The sequence below is a fragment of the Lithobates pipiens genome, unplaced genomic scaffold (genome assembly GCF_037356315.1).
Source record: "Lithobates pipiens isolate NorthernLeopardFrog02 unplaced genomic scaffold, aLitPip1_a1.2 Scaffold_18, whole genome shotgun sequence".
Taxonomy (NCBI): domain Eukaryota; kingdom Metazoa; phylum Chordata; class Amphibia; order Anura; family Ranidae; genus Lithobates; species Lithobates pipiens.
This window is the reverse complement of record NW_027507758.1, coordinates 490,044,910-490,067,158: the sequence shown is the minus strand read 5'-3', so window position 1 is coordinate 490,067,158 and position 22,249 is coordinate 490,044,910. Positions and strand designations below refer to the sequence as shown.

Here is a 22,249-nt window from a genome sequence, read left to right as displayed (position 1 = left end):
CCTTGAGTAGCCCATATTACAAAAATAATTTAGAGGGCTCCCTCATATGGCCAACTTGCGAAGTACAAGTACAGGCCTAGAATAAAAGTGATATTAACAAAAATGGCCAACTACTAAAGATATTGTACAAAATATACAGGCAGCCTCAGTACAAAAAACAGATGACCCTCAACCTAGCACAAGTCTGCTAGGAACCCACAACAGTGAGCTGCAAAGTTCCGGGCAAGAAATCTGCCTCATCTCTAGACCGATAACTCAACAGGGGATCCCCAGATATCTAGGCCTAGCCTGAATTGCTAAGGCTACTTTCACACTGGGGCAGGGGGGCATTGGTGGTAAAGCGCCGATAATTTTAGAGGTGCTTTACCGCTGTAATGGTGGCGCTTTGCAGGTGCTTCGGCAGTGGTGCCCATTGATTACAATGGCAGGGGCGGTAGTCACCGCTCCCGCACCGCTCGAAAGATGCTGCTTGCAGGACTTTCTAAAATTCTGCAAGTGCACCGCTCCAGCGTGAAAGCACTTGGGCTCTCACACTGGGGCTGCAGGGGAGGCATTTTTCAGGTGCTATTTTTAGCACCTGAAAAACGCCTTAGTGTGAAAGTAGCCCTAGTCCTGTGTGAACAGAACACAGACAGTAAGTCACTGCTGTCTGCAGGATTGTCTCAGAAATAACACCATTATAAACTTGGGAAAACTGAGCTCAGTGGCTTACTGGAGAGAATTTCAGGATTTAACATATCTGGCAAGAATATTCCAGAAGTTGTGTTTTAGTAGGAAAAAAAAATAAATGTAAAAAAAAATAAAAAAAAATCTATCAACAGTGAACAGCAGAAAAGACAAGTCCAGAGGTTGGGGTGAGGTAGCCAACATATCACACATGTTCTGGTTTTGCAAACACCTCCAGTTTCTGGGGCAGTGTGTTTCGGTGTATCTCAGGGATTTTGACACCATTAAACCCGAGCTAGCGGTCTTGAACCTAGGTATTGAGGACTTCCCTCTCCTATTGGCGGCTAGATTATTGATCACCAGAAACTGGAAATCCAACAGAACCCCCAATATCTCAGAGGTACTCGACATTACCAGACAAAACTACACCTTAGAATCACTATTAGCTGGCAAGAATGGGACCCGGGTGAGCTTCGACAGCCAGTGGAAGGTTTGGGTTGATTGGTCTAAAATAAATCACTGATTGAATAGATGTCTTTTAATGTTGTTGATTACGATTGCAAACATATTAACACCAGCTTATTGATGAATCTAAAAGGTAATGGTTTCTGTCGGTCTCCTCCTTGTCCATCCAGTCCCTTGTTTTCTTACTCCTTTCCAACGTTCTCCTCTCTCTCTTTTTCCCCCACTCACCTTTTCTTTTCTTTTTTCTATTCTCACTGATTATATGGAGCTACATAATGTAGGCAAGCCTCCTTTTTTTTTTTCAATTTTGAACTGGTAACACTGCCACTTATGCCTGCATGCATGTCATGATACTCATTATATGACTCAACTTTCTGAATGTTACTTGTGTACTCTGTATGATCTCTGTACCTGTTATAATCATATTTCTGTTAAAATTCTTAATAAAAACTAAGAAAAAAAAGACAAGTCCACTTTTGTGGTAACAGTAGCAAAAAACTGAAGCATGATGGTTGTGAGTGCGATTATCCTGTGCTTGCTCATGTCCATTCCTCCTGTAGGTGGCAGTATAACCAGACAGGTCTGAATTCCATCTAGAAGCCGTAAAGCTATAATTTTCCCAATTCTTTCTATGAAGGACATTGTCAGGGTTTTACTGCTGCCTAGCTGAAGAGATTCTCCTCAACCCACGGCAGATGTCAACAAGACAGAACGTTAACGGAAATCCAAACGTTGCACACAAATTTCTTAGTAATACAATTACATAACAGAGAAACAAGTACGTTACAGAGAAATCAGTACAAATGTTATTTTTAAAGCTTTAACTGAAAACCAAGGTACTGTATATATTTACCTAGATGGGCCAACAAGAGACACAGCAGCATACGCGTCACAGCTTTGCCCATTCACAAGTGGTAATCCCTCACACGCCAATATGCTGTGAAGAAAGAACAATTCTGAAGTATAACATAGAAATGCAAAAATAGACAATTTCCCCATTTACCCTCTTTTCATGTGAGCGTAACAAAAACTGTGTCAATTTTTTTTTTAAAGCCAATGAGAATTCATCCTTGTTGTTGCTCTTAATGGTTCCAAATCTGTACTGCCTATGTGGTCTACAAGATGATGCTTTTAGCCTATGGTTATGTTGCAGCAAAAGGTATAAGCATTCAGGTATATTAAATAGGAAAAATGCACTGCAAATTCCATCATTTCAGACAGGCTAAAGGCAACCCTCAAAATTTCCACTCGCATTTGGCTAATGGAAAAAAAACTTGAGGGCGTGCGTGGGGTGGGGATGAGTGGCGTCGACAGGCGTGGGTGAATGGGGCCTCTTCTCCCAGAGATCAGCCGGGAACCTGGGGAAGAGAGAGGAGAGCTGGATCACACACAGATTGGGGATCTCCCATTGTGACATAGCATGGATTTGAAATGGCCAAGGCCCGCCTCCTGAACTGGCTCCTATGATAGACAGCACACTGGTCCAATGCTGGGAAATTGAAGTAGTGTGCAGTCTATCATAGAAGCCGATCAAGGAGGCGGGACTTCATTTGACTGCAGCCGCTGGGCAATTCAAATCCATGCTGTGTCACAGAGAGATCCCCGCTCTATTCGATCCAACCAGCACTCCTGTCTCAAATCTCTGTAAACTAGTGAGGCTGCACTGATGGGTACTGATAAAGTTGTTGATGAGATCATTTATGAGGACATGATTAGGGGCAGAGTAAGGGTTGGGTGGGGCAACTGGTGGCGAGTAACTCCTACAGTGGAGTTACATCTAAAAGTGGGACAGGTGAGAGTGTATGTTTATTAAAAGTCAGCAGTTACACTTCATAAAACACAGAAATGGCTGAAACTCAGTTTTAAGGCCTGGCTAGTAGCTCAATTTTGAGCCCTGGACTAAGGTATCCCAATCATAATAGGGCCTTGAGAGAGGGTTATATAAAAAAACAAAAAAAAACAAAAAAAAAAAAAAAAACAAACAACACACACACACACACGGACCCCCCCCCCCCCCTCCCCCAGCATTTAGAAATAGCAGCACTTTCTGTATATGGAAATTATGCAAACTCCCTGCTTTGATTGAAATCCCTAAAAACATTTCACCTTTTTTCAAATTTGTGTGGACTATACAATCTCCCAATTTCAGAATTACCCCAGTATACTCAAATTGAAACATTCTACCAAAAATACCTCTCTCCAACATTGAAACCCCCTTATTCCCAATTTGAACAAATCTGAATCTTCTCATCAAGAGAGGATTGATCTCTTATTTACTGCTGCTTAAAATTCACTTTCTCTCTCCGAAAAGTCAAAACCAATGCTTCAATGAGAAATTGACTTGGACCAATCTTTTATACTACCACAATGGACCACTATGATCCAAAACTTTCTGAAATGTCCTTGCTCAATTTCAGAGAGAGAAACACACTAGATGGTACCTAACCGCGTACAAAATAAACTAATTTTATCCATCGGTATCTCCCACATGTTTCAGTGGATGCCCAGATCAAGGTACCATCTTGCATACCTTCTGGAACTGCAAAATTTGAAACCCATATGGCTACAAGCAGCTGCTAAGATTGAACATATTGTAGACAAAAAAATTCCCCTCACCCCAAGATGTGTTTATTGTTTGCGCCTATACCTAATGTACCCACACAGCATATTAGACTAATACACACACTGTTTAACTCAATCCACTGGATGATAGCTTTTAATTGGCATTCATCAACAGCTCCTTGGTCCCAGGTATTGAGTAGAATGGAAGAAATAAACTGAGTACATCTACCATACATGTTTTGTTTTGTTTTTTGAAAAAGGGTCCCCTTGAAATATACCACTTCATTAAAAATATCACCTTATATATCCTAATACATATTATATAACCTGATAGGAAAAATTCATATTTTAACTTATGTTGTATTGCTATGTTCTTTGTACAGTGGGGAAAAAAGTATTTAGCCAGCCAACATTTGTGCAAGTTCTCCCACTTAAAAAAAAGATGAGGCCTGCAAGTGTCATCATAAGTATACCTCAACTATGAGAGACAAAATGTGGAAACAAATCCAGACAATCACATTGTTTGATTTTTGAAAGAATTTATTTGCAAATTATGGTGGAGAATAAGTATTTGGTCACCTACAAAAAAAGCAAGATTTTTGGCTCTCACAGACCTGTATCATCCTTAAGAGGCTCCTCTGTCCTCCACTCATTACCTGTATTAATGGCACCTGTTTGAACTTGTTATCAGTATAAAAGACCTGTCCACAACCTCAAACGGTCACACTCCAAACTCCACTATGGTGAAAACCAAAGAGCTGTCGAAGGACACCAGAAACACAATTGTAAACCTGCACCAGGCTGGGAAGACCGAATCTGCAATAGACAAGCAGCTTGGTGTGAATAAATCAACTGTGGGAGCAATAATTAGAAAATGGAAGACATACAAGACCACTGATAATCTTCCTTGATCTGGGGCTCCGCGCAAGATCTCACCCCATGGTGAATGACCTGCAGAGAGCTGGGACCAACATAACAAAGGCTACCATCAGTAACACACTACGCCGCCAGGGACTCATATCCTGCAGTGCCAGACGTGTCCCCCTGCTTAAGCCAGTACATGTCCGCGCCCAACTGAGGTTTGCTAGAGAGCATTTGGATGATCCATAAGAGGATTGGGAGAAAGTCATATGGCCAGTAGAACTGTTTGGTAGAAACACAACTCGTCTTGTTTGGAGGAGAGAAAATGCTGAGTTACAACCAAAGAACACCATATTTACTATGAAGTATGGGGGTTGGCAACATCATGCTTTGGGGCCATTTCTCTGCAAAGGGAACAGGGGTCATGTATCGTGAGATGTTGAGTGCAAATCTCCTCCCATCAGCAAGGGCATTGAAGATGAAACGTGGCTGGGTCTTTCAGCATGGCAATGATCCTAAACACACTGCCCGGGCAATGAAGGAGTGGCGTTGTAAGAAGCATTTCAAGGTCCTGGAGTGGCCTAGCCAGTCTCCAGATCTCAACCCCATAGAAAAACCTTTGGAGGGTGTTGAAAATCTGTGTTCCTCAGCGACAGCCCCAAAACATCACTGCTCTAGAGGAGATCTGCATGGAGGAATGGGATAACATACCAGCAACAGTGTGTGACAACCTTGTGAAGACTTACAGAAAACGTTTAACCTCTGTCATTGCCAACAAAGGATATATAACAAAGTATTGAGATGAACTGTTGATATTGACAAAATAATTTTCCACCATAATTTGCAAATAAATTCTTTAAAAAAAAAAAAAAAAAAAAAAAAAAAAATCAGACAAATGTGATTGTTTGGATTTGTTTCCACATTTTGTCGCTCAGAGTTGAGGTATACCTAAGTAAAAATGTATTTGTCTTTTTTCATATCTGTAAATTCCATATTTTAGGAGTACAGAACACAGGCAAAGTATACAGGAATATTATGAAAAGATGCAAACAAAGCCAGCCAAGACCAAAAAACTGCAGTGCCAAGACCAAAAAACTGCAGTAGTATATAAAGCCCATAAATAGTGTTAATTATTTGTAAAACGTCAATCCAAGAGATAAATGAAAGTCAATTCTAGTAAAAGTCTAATGCCCCGTACACACGATCGGACTTTCCGACCACAAAACTGTGGATTTTTGTTCAAAGGTTGTTGGCTCAAACTTGTCTTGCATACACACGGTCACACGAATGTTGGCCAACAATTGTGAATGTGAGAACTCAGTGACGTACAACACATACAACGAGCCGATAAAAAGGAAATCCAATAGCCAGTGCGTTAGCCATTGGGCTCCTTCTGCTAATCTCGTGTTTATCTCGTGTTAGTAGAAGTTTGGGGAGAGACGTTTCGCACTTTTCAGCCTCGTGCTTTTCAGTTAGTCTCTGCTTATCGGATTGTGCTTGTCTGTTCGCATCTGTTCTTCAGTGCGTGTTGTCAGTTCGTTCCCATCTTTCAGTGCATTCTATTTATAGTTTGCTACTGTTTTTCAGTGCGTTCTTGTCCGCTTGTTTCTGATTTTCAGCTCGTTCTTCTCAGGTCCTGTCTGATTTTCAGTGCCTTCTGTCAGTTTGTTCTGAGCAGCCGACCATTTTCTAGCCATGTTGCTGTTATGTACTTGTTGTAGAGTTCGTGCTGTTGTTGGGGTTATTGCTTTGACCCAAGTCCAGTCCATGAACAGGGGGAGGCAGAGTTCATGGACCAAGAATTGGTTACTTAATCGTGACCAATTCTCTCATATGCCTTTGCTGCAGGAGCTCCAGGAGAATAATCCTGGCGCTGGGATTCATTACTCCAGAGACCTGTTCTGCCATCATTCAGGTCCTGCAAAAGGACTGTATTAAGGCAAGTTGTATCCTTTAACATCACATTCTAGGCATTTCATGTTTGCTAATGTATTAATTTATTCATTCCATAATCACCATAATTGTAATATACTGTGAATGTCCTTTTTGTCTTCGTGCATGCTGTAAGCTTTTACTGCTCCTTTTTTGTCCTTCATGCAGATTCACCTTCACTAACCTCCCCAGCATGCTATCCCTGGGCCAATACACATCTAGCCTAGTCACTTAATGTATTTTGTCAGTTCCATTGTAGTGATTACCTTAAACACCCCCTAAAACGTGGCCAAATGTTATTGTTGTCCTTAAATTCAGGCAGAGTGCAAGAGGCTTTTTTTTTGGAGCCAAAACTCATTTGGAACACCCCCCCCCCACCCCAACCGCTAAGTCAACCGATACCAATCCTCTATCTGCTGACTTTGCCCAACCCATACACACTATACCTACCTCTTTTGTGGTCAGATTTATGGATGAATTCACCAAAGCATGTAGTGCAAGGGCCTGCCTGAATACTTTCAAATAGTACTGTTTAAAGAATTGTTCTCCTTTCATCTTGATAGGCAATTTCAGAATGTAAAAAATGTGCTTCAATTTGTACAGTGTCTATTCATATTTTTCGATTATGACACTTCTTACCACTACTTCTTCTCACTTCTTAGTGGGCTGCCAATAGTGTAAGTAAGGAGGGGCTGGCCAAAGTAACACACATTACTTTTACATTCAGCTCTCAATGCAGTGGAGACAGTTACCTGTCCAAAACACCCCCCCCCCCCAATAAAAAGTTTTCCAATGAGCTGGGGGGGGGGGGGGGGGTTGATCTGATAAGTGGACCTTATACTTTTGTTTTTAAATACTCATTTCAATAAGTGTTATACTTATGTTGGCCAAGAATGTTTGTGCCTAATCTGCTTGCAATGTTACCGTATATACTCGAGTATAGGCCGACCCGAATATAAGCCGAGGCCCCCAATTTACCCCCAAAAAACTGGAAAAAATTATTGACTCGTGTATAAGCCGAGGGTGAGACATGCCTGTCCATCCCTGTGTGTCCGTCCATCCCTGTGGGTCCATCCATCCCTGTGTGTGTGTCCATGCATCCGTGTGTGTGTGTGTGTGTGTCCATGCATCCGTGTGTGTGTGTGTCCATGCATCCGTGTGTGTGTGTGTGTGTGTCCACGCATGTGTCCATGCATGTGTGTGTGTGTGTGTGTGTGTGTGTGTGTGTGTGTGTGTGTGTGTGTCCGTGCAGCCTACCTGTGTCCAGCCTGCCTGTGTCCGTCCAGCCTGCGTCCCGTCCAGCCTGCGTCCCGTCCAGCCTGCGTCCCGTCCAGCCTGCGTCCCGTCCAGCCTGCGTCCCGTCCCGGCCCGGCCCGTCCCGAGCCGAGCCTCCGTCCTTCAGCTCTTCGTCGGCGGCCATTCTAGGATTCAAAAGCCGCGCCTCCGTCGGTGATAGGCGGAACACTCAATTTCCCACTGACTGCTGTTCCGCCTATCGGATGTCCGTGATAGGCGGAACACTCAATTTCCCAGCAGCCTGTGTTCCGCCTATCACGGGCATCGTCTCATCCTCGTCCGTAGTACGAGGATGAGACGATGCCCGTGATAGGCGGAACACAGGCTGCTGGGAAATTCAGTGTTCCGCCTATCACAGGCGAAGGCGGAGCCGGAGGCGCGGCTTTTGAATTCTAGAATGGCCGCTGTCTGTCTGCTCGACACGCTGATCGAGCGGGCAGACAGCGGTGACTCGAGTATAAGCCGAGGGGGGCACTTTCAGCCTCAAAAAAGAGGCTGAAAATCTCGGCTTATACTCGAGTATATACGGTATGTGCAAAAGTACAATTTTTTTTGGTTTAACTCCAGTTTCCTTCAAACCCACAGGAATGGCAGACTGTGGCCTCCCAATTCGCCCAGCAGTGGGCCTTTCCCAACTGCGGTGGTGCTATAGATAGGAAGCATGTCCGGATCATCCCACCCCCCCAACTCAGGGTCATACTGCTACAACGGGTACAGTAGTATTGTGTTGTTGGCGGTGGTGTCAGCGACGTATGGGTTTCTGCATCTAGACGTGGGGAAAAATGGCCATATATCGGATGGAGGAGTCATCACCCAGACTGAATTTTATAGATGGCTCCAGAATGACAGCTTGGGCTTGCCACCTCCCGCTGATAACGTGGCGGGTCTCCTGTTTGTCTTTGTTGCGAATGAGGCCTTTGCGCTGGGGGAGCATTTGATGAGGCCATTCCCCATGAGAACCCTGACCCCAGACCAGAGGGTTTTTAATTACTGGCTGGCCTGTGCCAGAAGGGTGGTGGAGAATGCCTTTGGCATAATGGCCAGCTGGTCCCGCTTATTCCAAACGGCCATAAACATAGCCGAATACAAACTGAACTACATAATTTTAAGCTGCTGCATTCTGCATAATTTTATGCAGAAGAATGCAGCCAACTATCTTGCCTCAGTTGCAACTGAGGCTACTTTACCAGCAGAAACAATGACAGCGCTTGAACCTGGCCGTCCTGGCTTGCCCCCCCAAAGCGACAAGGCACACCAACATAGTTGTATCTATAATCTTAAAAACGACGGGATAATGGTGTTGTGGTAACTTGCCCCCCCCCCCCCCCCCAAAAAAAAAAAAAAAACAAACACAAGCATACAATTCTTGATATCACTAGAAACAAAAAGCCTTTGAAAATATGTTTGGCAACACTCCATCAGTATCACCAGCAACGCAGCTTCATTATCACATTAAAGAAGAAGAAGAGAACTGTGCACTGCATTTCTACATTTCATAATTTGCCACGTCACGAATGTTAATTCTCCATTAGGAACGCAAGTTTACAAGACGAGCTTACGGCTCGTCCTTGCTTCAGAGCATGCGTGTTTGTACTTTGGACTTTTGTCCGATGGACTTGTGTACATGCTCGGAAAATCCAACAGACATACTCTGGACAATTGGCCAATAATTATCTGATGGACCGTACAAATGGTCGAATTTTCCGCCAACAGCCTGTCATCACACAATTCCCGTCAGAAAATCTGATCGTGTGGCTTTACATTTCCCTTTACAAAAATTTTTTTATCACGAGTAAGGTTTACAACTACTTAATTATATGGCAGTCTGGTAAAGCATAATCTTACACAGCATCCTCAAATACCGCCACTATGTCCTGTTTGTTCCCGTTCTGTGGCGTTTTTTTAGCTTCGGATAAAGATGGCTGTATTACAGTTTAACTAAAGGCAAAACAGTTTTTATTTTTGTTTTTTTGTAGTAAAGTAGGGTTACAATCTCTAAGCTTATTTTCTTTTTTTGCCATCTTTGTCCCATTGGGTAGATTTCCTATCCTTCACTCTTTGTCCCATAGCCAAAAAAGGAACTGAGGAAATCCCTCCAAGGTGAAGGAATCCCAGGGTGTCATCAGTACTAGTGTGCCTATTGGAAGATTTCCCCTTGATTACTGTTCTAATGTCAACCCAAAATGGGGGATTTTCTTTTACTTTCACCTTCAATGATAATGGTAAGTAAATATGACAAGTAGAAAGGGTGAATCTCCCTAATGAGGGTACAGAAGGCACTAAAACTGACAGTTGTTTCAACTCCTTACCATTCTATCCAAAATGAAAAAAATGTTTTGCCTTTAGTTACACTTTAAAGCAATTATTTGTCCGAGGAACTGTGAAATAAATGCATAGAATTCTGCTTTGGTCAGGTAAACCACTTGTTGCATGCCTGAAAAAGAGCAAAAATCAGATGCGGATACTGGTGTTACAATCACCCTAAGTGTTTTAGCATTGTGTGCATCAGCAGAGGAAATGTGGACCTTCAGTTTTGTCATGGCTCCTTAGCTTGGTCTGCCCCACAGCTACAGGAGAATATATTTCCCTGTAGAGTACTTATTGAGTAGGATGAGGACTATAGTGTAGGTATGTCCAGAGCGAAACTGCAGCAACCCAGGGTTACAGCTGATTTCAATGTTTTCTGCCCCCTTAAACAGTTTGTTTGGAGCAAGCCGGTCCAAACTATTTACTTCCCCAAGTGCTGCATTGGCTCTAAGCACTGCAGTACTTCAGCTACATACAGTACACAGTGCTGGGTTCCAGATTCGAGATAGACTTTCCATCTCACACACAACACTGCACAGTTGGTGTCAGGGAAGGTTCCATCCGCTGATGACACTGCCTGATATTTGGCTGGCAGTACTGTGGTCCACCAGCAGGTGGCTCCTGGCAGTCTGGAACTGCCAGGGGAGCTTTCCCCTTTTGGTAGTATTATGTCATCTTTGGGTCGCAGTACTGGCATCCACCAGTGGATGGATCACAGCAGTGTGGAGCGGACAGCACCTCTTGCAAACAGGTGTCACTTGAGACCAATTACAGGCGTATGCAAGTACAAGCCTGTAACCCAGGGTCTAAGGAGTCCTGTACTGTACGATCAAGATAAAAATAAATCGGTTTTCTTCTGCAGTTTCAATACTCTCCAAACCCTACCACGGCACTGGAAGCAAGTTTCTCTCCCCCTCGCTCTTGGCAATCATATGGGACACATCACAGACAATTGCCCAGCCAGTCACAGCGCAGCTCGCGCATGCGCACTGCATGCTCGGCTGTGAAGCCACAGCCAGGCGCCCAAAGTGACAATGCCAGCACCGCAGAGAGGAGGGGGAGACTAGCAGGGCTTCGTTCCTCTGCATCGCTGGACCCTGGGACACGTAAGTGTCCGACTATTAAAAGTCAGCAGCTGCAGTATTTGTAGATGCTGAGTTTAACTTTTTTTTTTCACACCTTGAACCTTTATCTTATGCATGGGATACATTTGTTCCATCAACCACTAGTAATCACTAATGTGTACAGTAGCCGGATTGAGGTAAAAAAACTGAGTTAAAAAACCTATTAAAAACTGACCACACTAGGCAGAGCCCCTGTGGTCATTTCTCCAGCCAGGAACTCAGCCTGCTCTCCTCCAACGATCAGACTTGATCCCCCCCCCCCCACACACACAGCCATTCACTGGGAAGATCAGTGTACAGCCGCTTCTCCCCCCCTAGCTTTTATGCAGCTGAAAAGAAAGGGAATGTGATAAATTATAAGAAGGGGGGGTGGTTATAATTTTTTCTTACATCCATACAAATTGTTTGCCTTTCATATCCATTTTAAAATGTATGGATTGTTTTACAAGGTGAAGTTTTCAATTAAACTCAGGAGAACAAGTTTCACTTTTCTAAAATAATGAAGCTTACTCAGAGAAACATATGGGGGAGCAGGGATTCAATAAAGCAATGCTGCCACTTTTCTGAAGTATGGCCTGTACCAGATTCAAAACTCCATTCTTCCAGTTTCCCTAGCTCTACCAAAACATGTAGCAGATTCAGTTGGTTCTATTGCTTCACAAAGTTCAAAAAGAACTACCTACAGTTCATACACAAAACTTTTAATAACTCAGACCAACTAAACTGTGATGTGCAGAGAGCCCGCCTCTGTACACTGGGCAGCAGAGCGGTACATTATCACTGCTACCTCTTCCTCACCTGTCACTGGTTGTCCAGGATGTTTGCTTCAGAGCCTGATGGGGAAGCTGATGGACTAATTCCCTCCTTGTAATTGACAGCAGGCAGATTCTATAGCCATTGGTAGTGGATCTGTCCACTGCCAATCAAAAGAAGAGGGGATCGATGGGCAAAGAGCCTTTGAATCTTTATCAGGCTTGCCCATTTAGCTACAAAAAAAAAATCAGCCACTACAATCTCTTCGGTTGGTTTCTTTGGTAAATACTCTGGATAAACATGCATGGACCAACCATCTCAGTAACTGTTTGGAATGCGTAATTCTGCATTATGAAAAGGCAGCCTCTGGTTCCCTTGTTCACAATACTTCCATTGAGATGTATTTTTTTCACAACATCAAGCATGTATGTGTTGTAAACAATTGTCTATGTGCCCCCTTCACACTATACATGTACGGTGGTGTACAAAAAAAAAAAAAAAAAAAAAAACACAGCTCAACGAACATAGCATGACCAAGCCATATTTTAATTTATTTATTTTTTGTTAAAGCAAAAAGATATAAATAAATTAGAGCTGGCATATATTACAAAATAGTAAGGGGGCTCTTTGCATACAGCGAACAAACAAACAATAAATACGTTTCCACCCAGTGAATTTATGGCCTTTTTATGCTTGGCAGATGGGAAGAGGTTAACAGTCATTTGTATTTATTCAAACACTCTATGCAGCCACCTACGCTTCCTCTCTTTGCAAGTTACGGAAAAAAGGAAGTGTCCTGGTGGCTTTACAGAGCTTGTTGCACTGACCACGAAACACAATGCAGACTTGCAATATGCCACTCACTACATAGGCCTAGATATACTTACTGTACCATAAGCTGCTGCACAGATCCATTGTCTGTAATCAGTTCATTTAATTTCAGCTCCAGGTGGACTTTTCCCTATTTAAAAAAAAAAAAATAATTGTGAAGCATGTTCTTATGGTTAATATTACAAAACTCACTGTCACACAAGTTTATAATAAAGGTACATTACCACAAGCCAGGGCTGATGTACAAAAGCTGTGTAAAATTTCCAATATAGAAGTATTGATATACAACACATCCAACAATTTAGTCACAGCAATGCCACAACATTTAGCACTTTTAGGCATCTGGCTGCTCAAGCCCATTATTAAAACTGCTGTATTAATACAGTACACATTTTCCATCAAAGCAAACTGAAAATTTGGGACTCACTACCATCCAGGTGTTAAAAATGTCACACCTGAGAAAAGGCTAGATTAAGCCCCCCAAGTCCCAGGTTCTCAACTTGCAGCTGAAAGCCACACGTATCTCTTTGATATTTAGCAACCTAGGACCCCAGCAATCTGGAGCTGGAGTGGCAGCATGGATATTTAAAAGGAGTATTATCATTGTCCTCTAACATGTCCCCAAATCTGTATATGTTCACAGTCTGACCAGCATTCCTTCTAGTACAAAATGCAGTCTTTAAGGCCCCTTTCACACTGGGGTGGTGCGGCCGTCGGCAGTAAAGCGCCGCTATTCTTAGCGGCGCTTTACCATTGTTTTAGCTGCGGTCTGCGGGCGCTAGCGGGGTGGCTTTAACCCCCACTAGCGACCGAAAAAGGGTTAAAACCGCCCGCAAAGCGTCGCTGCAGCGGCGCTTTGCCGGCGGTATAGCCGTGCTGTCCCATTGATTTCAATGGGTAGGAGCGGTGAACACACTGCTTCTTTCACCGCTCCAAAGATGCAGCTAGCAGGACTTTTTTCTGTCCTGCTAGCGCACCGCTCCAGTGTGAAAGCCCTCGGGCTTTCACACTGGAGTGAAAGGGGCTGGTTTCTTCAGGCGCTACACAGGCGCTATAGCGCCTGAAAACCATCTCGGTGTGAAAGGGGCCTTACTGTCCTCTATAGCATTACATTATGACCATTATGTTCATTCATTTGTTGGTGTATTGGGGCCACAGTTGAGGACCCTATACCTCATAAGTGGACAACCATTGCTCTAAATGTTAGGTCTGTGGATGGGTACAGAAGTGCCTTGCAGTGCTGTCCAGACACTCAAAGCTGAACTCTGGACCTACCTTCAGTCTTTTACAGATGTTTAGGGTTCTCCCTTGTACAGATGTTCAGGGTTCTCCCCTGTACAGAAATTCTGATTTGCACTCTGAACTTCTCACAGTATGCAATAGAAGCTGCAGCAAGTCAGAGCAATCAGGATGGCCAGCATCATCTAGTTCTTTCCTCACCTGCCTGACTGTCCCTGGAGAGACCTTTCAGTTCTTTCAATCATGGGGGCTCAGCATTCTATGTGAGGATTATCTAGGGGAGGCTGCATGCAAATGCAACCTGCCTAGGAATGCCCACTTCTAAAGGCTTACCTGCCTAGAGGCGATTCAGTTCGCATTGTGTGCTAGACAAGTATTTCATTCATGCACAGATCAAGGATTTTTTTGTAACATCTCCCAAGAGCCAGCTGTTTGCATGAGGCCTAAGGGCTCTCGTGATGTTTTCTAGCAAGTTATATAAAGCATCCTGCTGACCATTCCAGGGGGATTGACATTTTGGGGTTGATTCACTAAAACTGGAGAGTGCAAAATCTGGTGCAACTCTGCAGAGAAGCCAATCAGATTGCAGGTTTTATTGTCAAAGCCTAATTGAACAAGCTGAAGTTAGAAGCGGATTGGCCACCATGTACAACTGCACCAGATTTTGCACTCTTCAGCTATAGTAAATTCCACCCCTTCATCTTAAATACTCCTATAATATAGCAATACACTTCCTGTCCCTACAGCCTCACAGCTAGATATCTACTGCATGGGATCATCTATGGCACTTCTGCCTCAAGCTTTAGGCAGAGAATCACCCAGCTTTTGCTTCACCTGTTAGGTTTGACCATATGGTCAAACCTAACAAGTCCCTGAAGGGAGGACACGAAAGATTGGATCTTAATTTGCAAAAGTGGATGAGGTCACCGTGCAAGTAGTTTCTTTCACAACTTTATGCTGAAAGATATTTGTTAATTGTGCTAGATCAAGGTGGAGTTGTCTGTGTAGTAATTCCAGAAAGGCATTTCCGCTGCAGCTTTACAAGGAAACTTTAAAAATGTGAACAGTCCATCCCTTTCTCTGGAAAAGAAAATTTATGGATAGCTGCTGGATTTTCAGCACTAACCAGTCCTGAGTACCAAATAATTAGATTCTGGGAGTGGCTGAACAACCGCATTACATTATACAGGCAAACCCAGATGAAAACTATTAATACCTGTGATTATTAGATACACATTTCCAGTTTATAAAGGAAATTGCTTCTATGCACAATGTGAACTAGTGATTTTGAGTTCAATTTATCTTTGTTAATTTTTTAACATACACTATATCATCAAAAGTATTTGGAGGCCTTTACACGCACGTGAACTTTAATGGCATCTCATTCCGTAGGGTTTAATATTGAGTTGGTCCAACCTTTGCAGCTATAACAGCTTCAACTCTTCTGGGAAGGCTGCCACAAGGTTTAGGAGTACTTAGGAAGGTTGGGCTATTCTTCCAAAAGCGCATTTGTAAGGTCAGGCACCGATGTTGGACAAGCCTGGCTTGCAGTCTCCGCTCTAAATTTATCCCAAAGGTGTTCTATCGTGTTGAGGTCAGGACACTGCAGGCAAGTCAAGTTCCTCCACCCCAAAACACGCTAATCCACACTATATTGCCAAACATCTTTGGCCACCCCTCCAAATGATTTGGTGGAGGGGGGGGGGGGGATTATGGTGTGGGGTTGATTTTCAGGGGATGGGCTTGGCCCTTCATTCCAGTGAAGGGAACTCTTAAGACGTCAGCATAAAGACATTTTGGACAATTTCATGCTACCAACTTTGTGGGAACAGTTTGAGGATGGCCCCTTCCTGTTCCAACATGACCATGCACCACAAGGTCCATAAAAGATATGGATGAGCGAGTTTAGGGTGGAGGAACTTGACTGGCCTGCGCGGAGTCCTTGTCTCAACCCAATAGAACACCTTTAGGATTAATTAGAGCGGAGACTGCGAGCCAGGATTTGTCCAACATCAGTGACTGACCTTACAAATGTGCTGCTGGAAAAACAGTCAAAAAATTGCCAAGTACACACCCCTAAACCTTGTGGACAGCTTTCCTAGAAGAGTTGAAGCTGTTATATCTACAAAAGGGTGAGCCAACTTAATATTGAACCCTTTTGACTAAGACTGGGATGTCAAATTAATGTGTGTGTAAAGGCAGGTGTCCCAATACTTTTGACATTATAATGTACATCGCCCTTCTGTGTGCTCCTTGCTGCTGCAGGCCAGTTATTGGTTGGAGTAGTTACCATTTGTTTGTACAATTGGTGAGGGGATGCACGGGATACCTTTGCTGCCATTGTGCTTCTGCTGAGTGTCCAGGACATTCCTATACCTTTAAGGAGGGGCAGGCATACTTGCCCTTAATCTAGCCATTATTATATATGTGCTCCAACTTTGGAGGATCTCAAAATTTAGAGACTTAGAATGGCAGTACACTGGGGTGCCGTGAAGTGGCCCTGCAGCTTACACATATTTACAAATGAAAAAAACACTACTCGCAGCACTACCGTTTTAAAGTGATTAGGTATAGCTTATATCTATTCATGTGTTATCACAACACCACTTTAAAAGATGCATCCAATACTTTTACTCCTTCAAACATGCATAGATCATATAGATCATGGGTGTTGAATTAAAATTCGCTGAGGTCCAGTCTGTAAAATTTTCTTCCAGCAGAGGTCCGAATATCATGTCGGTACACGTGCCAAACCACATGTTGCTGCAGCACCATGCGCCTTGATTTTGAAACAAAATAAGTGGTCAATGACCTTTCTCCATGTTTCTTTATTAGGTGCACAACATGTGCACCTAATGCACACACACAGATCTGAACCCGTTCCTACATCAGCGTCCTCAGACCCCACTGCTCATAACAGTCCCCGCCCCCTTCACATCAAGATCCCCTCTTGATGGGTGTCCTCAGGTCTCCCTTTACATCACCTCCCTCCACCCCTTTCACAGTAATCTTCTCACACTTCCTTGATATCAACCCCTCCCGACAGTACTGTGCTCTGTCCCTATTTACATTGTCCCCTTGCATTACTGTCCTCATACGGTCCTCAGCCACCCCACATTACTGTCCTCATTGGCCCCCACATCACTGTCCTCAGCCACCAACATTAATGTTAGCCGCCCCCACCCCCCCCCCCCCCCCCCCACATTCCAGCCCTCAGAATACACAACTTTAATGTGCTCAGCCCCCCCTCACCTCACATTAAAATGGGGGGAGCTGAAGACAGTAATGTGGGGTGAGGGGGGGGCTGAGGACTAACATAGGGGACTCAGGACATTAAAGTGGGGGAGCTGAGGACTGTATTTGGTAGGGCCTGAGGACAAAGCGCCTCGCTACCACCCGCAAAGCGGTGTAAAATTGCAGCTATAACAGAGGTAAAGCTCCACTAAAACGAGCAGTGCTTTACTGCCAATGCCCCAGTGCACCTCCATGGTTTAGGATATATTACCACTGCGCGCTCTCTGAAGGGACGGCATACTCGTGATTAACATAATTTATTTATTTATTTATTTATTTATATATATATTTATATATTTATATATATATATATATATATATATATATATATATATATATATATATATATATATATATATATATATATATATATATATATATATATATATATATATATATATATATATATATATATATATATATATATACATACATATACATACATACACACACACACACACACACACACACATATACATATATATACACACACACACACACACACATATACATATATATATACACACACACACACACACACACATATACATATATATACACACACACACACATATACATATATATATATACACACACACACACACACACACATATACATATATATATATATATATATACACATATACACATATATACACACACATACATACATACATACATACATACATACATACATACATACTTACTAAATATATATACACATACATACATAAAAAGTGGCCTTTTAGTTGCTGTCCAGTGTATTTTTACTCTGCATCAAAAATGCTTTTCTTTGCTGTATAGAACGCACATGCAGAATCGCATCTGGAACTCGTGGGGTGAACAAGGCCCTAAAAGTTTACATTTTAAATATCTGGCAGGTAGAAATCAAAAAAAAATTTGACAAAGCTTTTAACCTATTAATATGTCCATAATGAAGTAATGAACATTCAGTCTAAGCGGAATTTGCCTAAATTGTCTAGCAAATTTATACACCATCGGAATACCTCTCACTTACCCTGTCACACAGGAAAAACACTCCTATTTGAATGATGTTCAGGGAATAAAGTCCAAAATCATTTCAATGTCAAAAGACCTAAACATTTTGACCAGCTTATGCAATCACCGGGTATACTAGTGGCCAGAATTTGACTGATCTAAATTCTACACGTAAAAGAGAATGTCATACAAACAGCAGTGCAAATAGTGGGCAATAATCTCTACCCATGTACAAGGTATTTTAGCAGATTGATTAGAACCAGAGGTAGATCTGAACGTGTTGGTGAGGAAGTGAATGTCACTTTTGTTGTGATGCAGATATGGATATTAAAGGGTGTGTAAAGGCAATTTTTAAATATACAGGTTTGACTTAACCACTCTGTGCAAAACCATTGCACAGAGCAGTCCCAATTCTCCTCTTCTCTGGTCCCCCGCTGGCACTCTGGGCTTTTCTATGGAGGCACTCATACATTTTCACTCCCAGGCCCCGTTCTCTGCATCCATAATACACAGAGAGCGTGGCTCAGCCTCGCTCTCCCCCCTCACTGGCTGTAATTGACAGCAGGAGCCAATGGCTCCTGTATCTCAGTCAATGAGGAGCGAGAGACCCAGGAGAGTCACTGCTTTCAAGCATATCGCTGGATAGAGATCAGGTTAGTATTAGAAGGAGCTGAGCACTGAAGGTTTTATACCTTCATGCATAGAATGCTTGAAGGTAAAAGACCTTCAGCCTTTAGAACCACTTTAACCATAAATGGAGCACTCAGCAATGTATATCCACTTGTCCTCTGGAAGATTTACCCCCATTCATGACCAGGCCATTTTTTGCAATACAGCACTGTGTTACTTTAACTGACAATTGCGATGATGTACCCAAATAAAATGTATGTCCTCTTTCTCACAAATAGAGCTTTCTTTTGGTGGGATTTGATCACCTCTGCAGTTTTTTTATTTTTGCGCTATAAAAAACAAAAAACTATATGTTTTACTTTCTGCTATAAAAAACATACCCAATAATTTTTTTTTTTTTTTTTAAAGATCTCATTTCTTTATAAATTTAGGTCAATTTGTATTCTGGTACATTTTTTATTGAAGTGTATATTGATTGGTTTGCGCAAAGTTTTAGCATCTACAAATTAAGGGATAGATGTCTAGAATTGTTATTTTTACTAGTAATGGTGGGGATCAGCAACTTACTGCAGGGTGTGTTAACATCAGGGGTGATCAAAGGGTTAAATGTGTTCCTAGGGAGTGCTTGTCAACTGTGTGGGGAGGCAGAGATTTGTGTTCCTGCTTAGCAGAAACAAGATCACTACCTCCCCTTCTCGCAGAACAGCAATCTGCCTTGTTTACATATGCAGACTGCTGCTCTGCCACTCGCAGGAATGATCAGTTTGGTCCTAACAGATATTGCATCCATCAGACCAACTAATTGGCTCCCACTGTGTCCAATCACAGCAGGAGCAGGTCACTGGCATATAATTATATTATATATGCCAGTCTGCAGCAGCGCCAATTTTTCTCCCTGGTCTCACAGGGCAAATTGATAGCAGCGGGAGCCATCGGCTCCTGCTGATGTCAATTAAATCCAGTAAGGAGGGAGTGGGGGTGTGGTCCAGCCACATTGTGTAGACACACACAGCCTGGTTTGGGAGTGAACCTGCACATGTTTCATTATAGGAAACGACTTCCTATGGTGGCACACAGAGAAGAGGAGGTGCAAAGAAGGCTGGCAGGGGAACCCAGAAGAGGTGGTTCAGGGCTGTTCGGTGCAAAATCCTTGCAAAAGCAGTAGAACATTTAAAAAAAAAAAAATTATTTTTACTAAAACAATAAAAAGTTTAATACCACTTTAAAACAATTTGTAGCAGGCTCAATCCATTTCTTCTAACAAAAACTGTAATATCCCCGAGTCCCGACATTTACTAGACATGGTTATAGGACATTGAAATCGATTTTAAGTCGAGAATCCACTTCTAAAGAGTGGAGCAAAATTGGGGAAATGCATATAAATCTTCTATTTTTTACACGCTACAAGGAGAATCAATTCAAGATTCTCTATGGTTGGTACCATATTCCTCTTACATTCCTTCATTCCCAATCTCCCTGACCAATCCTGGAGATGTCAGCAATGCTTATGAAGCAGAGTTCCTATGTACTGATCATGCCCAGAGACACACATTTTGATCAGACGTAAAAGCCATTTTACACACTAACAAATACACATTAAGCTCAACCCGACAATATTCCAGCTCAGTCTACCATCAAATATGCCCAAGAATGGTAAACATTTGGCCTTGCATGTGTTAACAGCCACAAGATGCTTGACAGCCTTTCATTGGAGACAGGTACAAAGACTATCTAGTCTTGAACTCCATGCACCTATAGAAGACATCAATCTCATGGATGAATGCTGTGGTAAAGGGAGCTCCCAATGCAATCATCAGAATTCAAAAAAGTGATTTATACAAATAGTATGTATACATTCAAAACTGTGTATAAACGTGTATTAGTGAATGGCTTCACTTTATACATGTGCACAAATGTCTCAGATAAAATATTATATTTATGATTGCTCAAACAAATATATCATGAAAAGTTAAAAACAGCTACAAAATTCTTTCTAGATGATTCTACTCCAACACCATGTGAGAAATAAAATAATTCCAAATAATATTCGTGACTTTTCACCCAAAGTGACAAAAACTTGCGCTCACCAGATGGCACTAGCCAGCAAGTGACCAAAGGACATGAAGTACCTCCTCGAATCCTGGAAACCATGCAACGATCTTTTTCCAATCGATCGTTCACATGTATGGTGAACTTGGTTGAATGAGCCCCGATAACAGCCAGATCAAATCTTTGTTGTCATCTATCCTCCACTCCAATCTCCCACATCTGAAAATCAAGCTCCACCAAAAAGAGCCAGGGAAGGCAGATATAGTGTAGTATCGTTTCTTTATTGTTAAAAAAAGGCACTTACAATATTTCCAGCAGGGGAGTGCAATACATTGGAAACACCTAGTGCGGTGGAAGTCCGTTCAGACAATCTGACCAGCGGTGTATGCTATGCATTAGGCAAATCCCCAGTGAAAGTGACGTACAGTGTGTGTCAGACCTAGCTTCTATGCATTTCGCATTCCAGCACGCATCATATGGAAGCTCTTACAGCTCAACTAAATAATACGCTTCTCTTTATGAATGAGTTTGGAATCCATGGACCCAGTTTGAGGCCTCCACTTAGGTTACCTTCCAGCAGTTGTCCCTCTTTTCCCTATTTCTTCTTGTTTGCTTAAAGTTTCCCCCTTCTGATCCCCTTTATCTCTTTTTCAGATTCCCCTCTTCCAAAACTCAGCTTACTGCTGGTTTATGTAAACTTAATTTGGGTTTTTGGATACAAGAACGGTATCAAAAGGCAACTGTCTTACTGAACACACTAACCTTATGACTAAATCTTACTTAGAGGGTCTGGCAGGTCTCGAGATGAATACATTCACCAGGTTAATTGTGCTCTTGTACAAGAGTTGTTACAGCAATCTTTACCTAAAGTAATTGCTCTAACTCTTTCCACTGGAATTGCAGATTACTTGAATCTTTGCTTGACTACTTTTGACTTGAAAAGATGCAACACAAAAGCCTTATTTTCTAACTTTGAAATAATATTTCTAAATTTACAGCTTTAGTAAACCTAACTTAACACTAACTACAGTTACTTCAAATCATATTCCAGTGTCAAGTTTTACAAAATTGTAGGTTGCATTAAAAAAAGTTAAGGAAATGTGTAAGTTTCAATTTAAAATGACCAAAATGCAGCAGAGAATCAGGTGCCGCAGACACGGCCCCTTGCAGATTTAATTCTACCCAGTTAGGCTCTGTGTTTACTCAGAAACAACTGGCTGCTGCCAAGTCAAAAACATTAC

At 42.4% G+C, this 22,249-nt stretch overlaps 1 protein-coding gene across 2 annotated transcripts in view; it reads right to left on the bottom strand.

The window, feature by feature from the left end:
- Positions 1 to 22,249, bottom strand: part of RASA2 (RAS p21 protein activator 2) — a 214,396-nt gene that overhangs the window by 107,460 nt on the left and 84,687 nt on the right. For both annotated transcript variants that reach the window (XM_077488567.1, XM_077488568.1), the window contains exons 5-6: positions 12,854 to 12,927; positions 1,985 to 2,068 (exon numbers count right to left, since the gene is read on the bottom strand). In XM_077488567.1, coding sequence (XP_077344693.1) covers positions 1,985 to 2,068; positions 12,854 to 12,927 — 158 coding nt within the window. The remainder of the gene's footprint in view (positions 1 to 1,984; positions 2,069 to 12,853; positions 12,928 to 22,249) is intronic.